Source organism: Callospermophilus lateralis, chromosome 20, assembly GCF_048772815.1.
Source record: "Callospermophilus lateralis isolate mCalLat2 chromosome 20, mCalLat2.hap1, whole genome shotgun sequence".
Classification (NCBI taxonomy): Eukaryota; Metazoa; Chordata; class Mammalia; order Rodentia; family Sciuridae; genus Callospermophilus; species Callospermophilus lateralis.
In genome coordinates this window covers 4,093,189-4,102,342 of record NC_135324.1, presented here as the reverse complement: position 1 = coordinate 4,102,342, position 9,154 = coordinate 4,093,189, and the positions used below count along the sequence as shown (strand labels likewise).

The 9,154-nt window shown below is 56.9% G+C and overlaps 1 protein-coding gene across 1 annotated transcript; it reads left to right on the top strand.

The window, feature by feature from the left end:
• The first annotated feature begins 2,512 nt into the window (after window positions 1-2,512).
• On the top strand, window positions 2,513-8,918 carry H1-8 (H1.8 linker histone). The gene is made up of 5 exons (XM_077106265.1): window positions 2,513-2,589; window positions 4,334-4,643; window positions 7,657-7,978; window positions 8,320-8,402; window positions 8,664-8,918. Exons 1-5 carry the CDS (start codon window positions 2,513-2,515, stop codon window positions 8,916-8,918), a joined length of 1,047 nt encoding a protein of 348 aa, XP_076962380.1.
• Window positions 8,919-9,154: the final 236 nt, after the last annotated feature.

Sequence of the window (9,154 nt, the reverse complement as noted above, 5' to 3'; positions counted from 1 at the left end):
GGTGTATCAGTTAGCTAGTGCTGCATGACAAACAGTCCCAGAAATCATGGCTTAAAACAGCAAAGCACATATCATTGCTCACAACTCTGTGGATTACCTGGGTGGTTCTGCTGATGTGGATCAGGCTTGGGGAAACTCTGTTGGGATCATTCAAGCATCTGGTCAACCGGAAGGTTGTCTGGGGAATAGTTGGTTAGCCAACAATTGGCTGGACAGTAGGGGTGACTGGGCAATGGGCCTCTGAGCCTCCAGCAGGCTACCTAGGCTTATTTATAGGGCAGTGGGATCTGCATGACATCACTCCCACCATAGTGTGTTGATCAAAGCAAATTGCAGCTCAGATCTAAGGAACATTACATGGCAGATCAGGATGGATGTGGGCAGTGGTGGAAAATGGGGGGTTATTTTGCATGAATTTGACACACACAGAGGAAGCACAGAGGGTAAAGCCCAAGTATCAGGGCACAGCTCATCCCAAGAGCCGTATCGTGGGCCTTCCTCCCTCTCTTCCTTCCTCGAACCCAGGGCCTGGTAGATGCTACACACACTGCCACCGAGCTACACCTCCAGACCCCACAGTGGGCTTGAATTGTGGAGTTCAAGGGAAAAGAAGGTGCCGGAAGCCAGACTGAAGACCCAAGAGCAGTAGGGAGCCATGAGAGATGCTAGGCAGGAGAGTGAGGTCTGCTTTCACTTTAGAACCATTTTGAGGGACACAGCTTGCCTCAATGCAAACCTCTGGTAATGGAGGGTCCTCTGGGAAAATTCCAGCAATAGGGAAACCACATGCAATAAAAGAAAAAAAAATGTAAGTCTCTTTCAAATCCACACCTTCCAAATCCTATAGCTTCTTCAGGGGTGACCGTGGCTGTGATGATGGTGCGAATCTTTTCAGACCTTCTGTGCCTTCACACACACACACACACACACACACACACACACGCGTTTTGTGTTCAAGCAGGAGCGCGGTCTGCATTCTTGCTCATCCATTTTCACAGCTGTATACTATTCCACAGGGTGCCTAGTGCTCCCTCCTCTTCGCGGGCATTTAGATGGTTTTGGATTTCTGCCGAGGTGCCAGCAAACGTTCTCGAGTGTCACAATAAGCGTCCCTCAGTGAATGCTAAAAGTGGAATGGGCAGGTGGTGGGACATGTCCATCTTTTGTTATATCAGACGTTCTGGAACGGCTCTCCGAGCTGCCTGCCAGTCCCCCCTCCCAGCTGCCGCGTGTTTTGACACGTCTCTGGGTGTCAGTTTTGACAGACTCTTCAATATTTGTCATCTGCTCCGTGTGAAACACCACCTCACCCTCGTTGGAATCCACCTCGTCATCTTAAACGGTGGCAAAAATAGTCTCCAGGCCCGAAATAATCGAACCAGGACCCTGCGAGCCTGGTGGAAGTTACTTCTAACATATAAATATATAAATTTTTTCCTTTTTCCAGATAATACAGCTGAGCCCCGAGGAGGGAGCCGTGGAGTTGCTGGGCCCCCCGGATCACCTCCCCCAGGCGGCCCTGCTCCAATTTACACCCCGGCAGGGGCTGCCAGGCCCACGTCTTTGCCAACGTCTCAACTTTTGTCAGTTTGATGGGGAAAATAGTATCTGAGAACCGTCTCCCTTTGAATTGCTCCGAATGCCAACCAGGGGATGAGCCCAGAGTCCCCTCGTCTTTTCGGGTGAATGGTCTCCTCCTGCTTCTTATCCATTCTCTCAATGGACATGATCCTTATTGATTAAAAGATTTTTTGGCTGATCCACTCCTTGACCCCCTTCCTGATTTTTTTTTTCCTCCAAAAGACAAGACAAAAGGAAGGTATTGGCACCCGGCAACGTGGTGCTCTCCTGTCATCCCAGCGACTCTGGAGGCTGAGGCAGGAGGATCACTTGTTGGAGGCCAGCCTCAACAATTTGGCAAGACCCTGTCTCAAAATAAAAATAGAAAAAGGGCTGGGGCTGGGGCTTGGTGGTAAAGCGCCCCTGGGTTCAGTCTCTAGGATAAAATAAGAATAGAAGGGCCTTGGCTTCAAGGTGTCCTGAGGGGACATCTGGTCTAGGTAAGCCCCTGTGGCCACCCGCCTCCAACTTTCTGAGAAATGGAGGCCGGGGGTGGCCTGGGAACAGTGGCCGAGGCTGGAGCAGCTCGTCTCCCACTCTGGCACTGAAGGGCCTCCGTGGTCGCCCACAAACTCAGGTGCTGCCAATTCCCCATCCCTGTCTCCAGCCCCTGGTGGGCAGAGGGCGTGGGGGGTAGCCTCAGGCTCTGGGGTCCTCATCTCCCTGTGGAGGCTGAGCTCCAGAGAAGCCAAGTGACCCAGGAGCGGGTGGCAGAGCCGGGACTCTGGGGCCAAAGGAGCTGCTGGGAGCCCTGCACCCTCCCGCCTGATCAGGTGCTGGGTGGGCCACGCCTCATCAGGGTTAATTGGAGGGGGCGGGGCTGCTGAAGGTATAAGAGGAGGCAGCGGCGACGGCCCCACGTCCTCACGTCTGGGCCTGCGTCCCCTGTCTGATGGCTCCCAGCGGAATTACTAGTGTTGCCGCCTCTAGCGCCCCTGCCAGGTCATCTGGGCCTTCTGGTTCCGAGAAGCCAGGTAAGCAAGAGGGGGGGGCCCCTCCTGGGAGCCCTTCCCCCTCCCCCCAGTCCCCCCTTGTCCCACTCTGGCCCTGGCACTGTCCCCACAGCTGTGTCCCCACAGCCGACCACTTGGCCAAAGACCTCATGCCCCAGCAGAGGCAGGGAGGCCTGGGCCTGGGGCTGAGGCCGGCCCAGGGAGGCCTCAGAGGCCAATGGCGTCTCCCCAGCTGCAGCCCATCGCCAGCTTCAGGGGGAGGAGGCCCAGCCACAGCTGCCGGGCATCGAGGGGGAGGGGACGGAGCAGGGCCCTCAGAGGGCAGGCCAGGCTCCCCGATTTCCTGGCCACCTGACCTCGCGGTAGCTACAGGGAGGGACGGGGTTCCTGGGAGAGACGGAGCCCGGGTTTAGGGGGGCATGGCTTTTGCTTTGGGCACCTGGGTATACAGCAGGCATGGAATAAGTGCTGAATGAGGGGCTGGGGGAGGACACAGGCCCAGGTGGCCGGGGGACCTGTACCCAGAGCCTGGGCAGGTGCCCATCCCCATTGGGCAGGTGTGAAGACTGAGGCCCAAGGGGGCTGAGCCCGGGCGTCCCACCCAGAGCAACCCCGGGCCCTGGGCTCCTTCCCCCCGGAGGCCTGCAGAGGGGGCCTTGGGTTAGGCCTCTCCACGGTTTGCTTCTAGGTCCAGAGTTTGGGGTGAGATTCCCGTTTCTCTCCCCCACTTTAAAAAACAAATTAAAAAAAATCTTTTGCAGCCAGAGGATTCCCGTTGGGAGTCCTAAATTTTGCAAATGATGCCGAGTGCCGGGGCTCACGCCTGGAATCCCAGTGAGGGAGGAGGCTGAGGCAGGAGGTTGGCAAGTTGGAGGCCAGCCTCAGCGACTTAATGAGGCCCTAAGCCACTCAGGGAGACCCTGTCTCTTAATAAAATATAAAAAGGGCTGGGGTCGGGGCTCAGGGGTTGAGTGTCCCTGAGTTCAGTCCTAGGTACATAAAAAAAATAAGTAACAATTAAAATTTTAAGAGAATAACTTGGGGATCATTCACAAACTGCATGATTCACCCATTTAAAGTGAAGGGCTCTGAGTACATCCGTGCATGTCCGTTCAGTTTTTAGAATATTTTCATTTCCACAAAAAGAAAACCTGTGCCAATTGCCAGTCTGTCCCCATCGCCACCTCTAAACCCCAGCCCTTAGCCGCCATTAATCTGCTTTTTTTTTTTTTTTTTTTAAATACTGGGGATTGAGCCCAGGGGCCCTGGGTCACTGAGCCCCCGCCCCCAGCCCTATTTTGCGTTTTATTGAGAGACAGGGTCTCCCTGAGTTGCTTAGGGCCTCTCTTTGGCTGAGGCTGGCTTTGACCTCCCGATCCTCCTGCCTCAGCCTCCTGAGCCGCTGGGATATTGTACATAATCATATGCACATTATTTTGGGCCCCGGGGATGAAGTTCAGGGTGTGGCTCCCCTTAGCATGAGCTCTGCCACTGGGCCACACCCCCAGATCCCCACGAGCAGATTTTGGTGGGATGCATCCTCCCCGCCCCCTGGCTTATGGGTAAAAGAAACCAGGCTGCGAGCCCTGCAGCCTGAGTTCTGCAGACACCGCCCCTGTGGCTGTCCCCCCAGAGCCCCCCGGGCGTCCTCTGCATCGGTGATTACATCTGGACAACTGGCCCCGTTTATTTATTTTTTTTCAAAAAGCCCTGACCCTCCACCCATGGGGCTCTGCAGCACCTGGTGCATAGAGGGTTAGACTGCAGGGTGCACTGGCTGAGGACCTGCCGTCCCTCGCAGGCCAAAACTACAACTGGGTCTTCTCCCGGAACCCCACGATGCTCCGCATGGTGCTGGAGGCGCTGAAGGCCCAGGAGCAGCCGCGGGGCATGTCACGGGGCATGTCGGTGGTGGCCATCAAAGTCTACATCCAGAGCAAGTACCCGACGGCGGCGGACGCCGGGCGCTTCAAGTACCTGCTGAAGCAGGCCCTGGACACGGGCATGCGGAGAGGACTGCTCACCAGGCCGGTCAACTCCAGGGCCAGGGGTGCCACCGGCAGCTTCAAAGTGAGTGGGGAGAAGGGAGGCCCCAGGGCCTTTGCACATGCTGCCGTCCTAGACCACGCGGCTCTCATCCACTCTGCTTGCTCCTCCTGCATGTCCAGCCTCCAGGAAGGCTGTTCTCAGGGACCTCCCCTGGGCTCCCGGTCACCCTGTGGGCAGTATGTGTCTTCATTGCTTTTGGGGGACGTTTTCAGAGGTTGGGGACCGTGTCTGCAATATTTGCTCTGAGTCCTGGGCACCTTCACTGTAGCGGAGGATGGGATCCCTGGTCCTTCAGTCAGTGGCTGAGGCCGGCCTCCACCTTGCGGTCCTCCTGCCTCAGCCTCCTGAGTCACCCAGATGACAGGTGTGCGCCCCCCACGCCCGGCTGGATGTTCATTTCTGTTTTTTGGTATTGGGGGTGGAACCCAGGGGCACTTTACCCCTGGCCTGCATCTGTAGCCTTTTTTATTTTGAGATAAAGTGTCACACACCTGCCTCTTTTGGAGCCTTTGCCCATCTTGTGGGGACAGACAGCGACTCCTCTGGTCCTTGGGGATGGGTTGCAGCCTCATGTTCTCATCTCTTCCCTTGGACCCGTTTGCAGAGGTCCAGCTGCGAACAGAACCACCCGAACAGTGTTTTGAGGGGAGGAGCCGTCACCTACAGGACAGATGGGACAGGACAATGAATCGGGTGCTGACACTGACCCTGATTTGGTGGGAAGGGAAACTGGAATTTTGAAGGTGAAAATTAGCTGGGTGGGTGGGTGTGGTGGTGCCCGCCTGTCATCCCAGCGACCCGGGAGGCTGAGGCAGGAGGATCGCAAGGTGGAGGCCGGCCTCAGCACCTCAGGGAGGCCCTGAGCAACTCGGTGAGATTCAGAAGGCCGACTAGGAGCAGAAGTGTGGTCCCCAAAGTCCCCAGAGCGGGAGGGGCCAGGCAAGGTTGGGAACACAGGCTTTCACTCTCTCCCATGCGCCTTGAGGGGTGCGGGGTGAACCCGAGTTATTTCCTCCATCTTCCCCTAAATGGAAGGCCCTGGGGAGCCCCAAGCTCCTCCATCTTGCGCAGAGGCAGGAGGCCGAAGGGCTTTTAGAGCTGGGCAGCCGCGCGGAAGAGGCTTCTCTCTCTCGCCTCTTGGCTTGATTTATTTTTGTGTATCTCAAGTTCCTTGGTTATTTTTTTCTTCTGAGCTTTCAAGAACTAGTAAGTGGCTGACCCCTTTATTGGCCTCAAACCTCTTTTTTCTTCCTACTGGAAAAGTCAGCCGAAGCCCAGCAGAACACGCACACGCCTGCCATCTCAGCGACTTGGGAGGCTGAGGCCAGAGGATTGCGAGTTAGAGGCCAGCCTCAACAATGTGGAGAGATGTAGCCCCGTGGAGAAGTGCCCCTGGGTTTAACCTCCAGTGTCACAAGCAGGACTCTTTGGAGGGGTCCTGTCATGGCCACGGTCCTGGCTGACCAATCCCCTTAGCACTTTTATTGACCTTGACGTTGACTTTGAAGTCTCCGAGGTCAGACTCCCCGAGGCCAGCCTTGCCAGTCTGGAAGGGGGAGCCGTGGGTTTTAATTTTCACTCTTTTGTTTTTGGTCCCAGGGACTGAACCCAGGGGTGCTTCACCCCTGAGCCCCGTCCCCAGCCCTTTTTATATTTTATTTAGAGACAGGGTCTCCCTGAGTTGCCGAGGCCGGCCTCCAACTTGTGATCCTCCTGCCTCAGCCTCCCGGGTCGCTGGGATGACAGGCGTGCCCACCCCACCCACCCACCCAGCTAATTTTCACCTTCAAAATTCCAGTTTCCCTTCCCACCGAATCAGGGTCAGTGTCAGCACCCGGATTCAGTGTCCTGTCCCATCTGTCCTGTAGGTGACGGCTCCTCCCCTCAAAACTCTGTCCAGGTGGTTCTCTTAGAAGCTGGACCTCTGCAAAACGCTCACGGGCCACAGTCAGAAAGTTTAACCAGAAAAATAGAAAATAAAACGAACAAGAGGAAAAACATTTCCAGTTTGTATAATAATTCTGAGCCAGGAAACATAATGTTGAGTCCCCACAGAGGCGGATAAATAAGTCGTCGACGCCATCGTACATAAAACCCTTTCCAATCGCCAAGTTGCTGAGGCTGGCCTCCAACTTGCGATCCTCCTGCCTCGGCCTCCCGAGTTGCTGGGAGTTTAGGCATGAGCCACCATTATACGTTCCTTAGTATAAAGAATAACATGATTCTCCATTTACGTTTTACAAAGTGATATGAGTAAGTCCTCACTTAATTTTGTCCTTTAAGAATAAGGACACACCAGGCGCGGTGGCGCACGCCTGTACTCCCAGGGACTCGGGAGACTGGGGCAGGAGGATTGCAAGTTGGAGGCCAGCCTCGACAATTTGGCAAACCCTGTTTCAAAATGGGAAAAGTGGGGAGGACGGGGGATGTGGCTCCGTGGTTAGCTGCCCCGGGGTTCAACCCCCCAATAATGGAGGAAAAGATAAAAGACTTAAAATAGCTCCACAAAGTGGCACAGGCCTGTAGCCCCAGGGACCCCGGAGGCTGGGGCAGGAATGTCACAGATTCCAGCCAGCCCAGGCCCCGTCTCAAAATGAAAATTGAAAAACAAACACAAGCCTGAAAAAGGACGCTGACCCTATAAATGATTTGAGCTTGGAGGAGCCCTGTCCCCAGCCCTTTTTATATTTTGAGTCTGGGCCTCCTTCAGTTGCTTAGGGCCTCGCTAAGTTGCTGAGGCTGGCCTCCAACTTGAGATCCTCCTGCCTCAGCCTCCCGAGGAGTGGGGAAGACAGGCGTGAGCCACTGTCCCCAGCGTCAGGCATGATTGGGAGCCTGGTTCCATTTTTGGGGGGTGACACGGTGCTGAGAGGGTTTGGAGATGGCAATAGCTTCAGAGCTGGGCCAGGAGGCCAGGTCAGGAGTCCCCGCACCCCATGACGCGTCCACACCCTCTCAGGACTCCTGGGCGCGGGGCAGGGGCACCCGAGCTGGTTCTGGTACCACCCCACCCTCTCTCCCTCCCTCCCTCCAGCTGGTCCCCAAGTACAAGAAGAAAGTCCAGGCCAGGAAGCCGCCGGTCCCCAAGGTCCCCAGGAGGCCCAGGGAGGCTGTTGGGAAGGGCTCCAAGAAACCAGGCGCGGAGCAGAAGGAAGCGTCCAGCTCTGGCCAGGCCGCGAGGACCGTCCCCCGGCCAGGGCTAGCCAACCAGGGGGTCCCCAAGAGAGGCCGCAGGGAGGCCAAGGGCGCTGAGGCCACCAAGCCTCCCCCCAAGCCAGCCAAGGCCACTCGGGCCCCTTCCAGGGCCAACGGGACCAGTGAGAAGGGGAGAGCCAAGGGCAAGAGGCGCCAGCCAGGTGAGGGACGGGGACGGGGACAGGGACCGTGGGGGGGGCAGGGGCTCCCCTGTGAACCCTGACGGACAGCTGGGGGTGGCGGATGGGGTTACGGAGGCAGCTCAGGTGTTGGGAAGGAGGGAGCCCAGGGAGGCCAGAGTCCCCCGTCGTCCCTGAAGCAGGAATCCAGGAGGGCTTCCTGGAGGAGGTGCCCCAGCAAATCGCGTGCAGAGGCCCAGAGACAGAGGACTGGGCGCTGTGGGGGTCTGCAGCGAGCTCAGTCTGTCCACCGTGCGGGGAGGGCACGTCCAGAGGCCCTGACTCTTCCCTCCCCCATGATGGTCCCCCCCAACCGGCTCTAGATGCAGAGGCTTGTGGGAAACCCAAGGTGAAGAATGCAAGCTCAGAGGTGAAGGACGCGGGTTCAAAGCCCGCTGACCGGCAGGTGGGCACCTGGGTGACCCCGGGGTCTTGTCCCCCCCAACCCGCAGTTTGCTCTCCTCCTCTGGTGGGGGTGGTCCTCCCTGTTTCAAGGCCAAGGGGCTGAGGGGAGGGGAGACGAGGTCACTTGTCCAGAGCCTCCAAGCTGGGCCTCCCATCCTGGCCTCCCATCCTGGCCTCCCATCCTGGCCTCCCGTCCTACCCACGTGGGCTCCGAGCTGCACACCCAGCTCTGTCTCCCTGTCCCTGACTTTGCTTCTTGTAGGTCAAGAATGGAGTCTCCTCCCCAACCAGAAGGAAGATGGCAGCCAAAACCCCTAAAGAGAAGGTCAGCCAGGGGCCTGGGCAGAGATCAAGACCCAAAGCTGCTGCTGTCCCTCGGAAGGGTGATGGGTCCACGGCTGTCCCCACAGCTGTGGCCAGGAAGACAGAGGCCCCTGAGGGCCTGAGAAAGCCCAGGCTGCCCACCAAGTCCCCATCCTCCAAAGCACGCAGCAAGAAGGTGGAGGCCGAGAAGTAGAGGCCGAGAGGTAGAGGCCAGGAGGTAGAGGAGGCCGAGAGGTAGAGGCTAGGGTGGGCAGAGACGGTGATTTTTCTCTGAATCTTTATTCTCTGATCAACCATTATTCAATTTTAATGTAACCTATTTATCAATAAAGGCTTCATGTTCTTTTTCCTTTATCTTGATGACGATGGGTGCCGAGGTTGAGGGATTGGGCCGCTCGGTCCCTTTTAAACAACCACAAATCGCCTGCC

What these genes read in the sequence shown, in the direction of transcription:
- H1-8 (XM_077106265.1), top strand. Translation starts at nt 2,513, where the DNA reads ATGGCTCCCAGCGGAATTACTAGTGTTGCCGCCTCTAGCGCCCCTGCC. An exon ending in GTGCCACCGGCAGCTTCAAA is followed by an intron (nt 4,644 to 7,656) that starts GTGAGTGGGGAG and finishes CCCTCCCTCCAG; the next exon opens with CTGGTCCCCAAGTACAAGAA. An exon ending in CAAAGCCCGCTGACCGGCAG is followed by an intron (nt 8,403 to 8,663) that starts GTGGGCACCTGG and finishes TGCTTCTTGTAG; the next exon opens with GTCAAGAATGGAGTCTCCTC.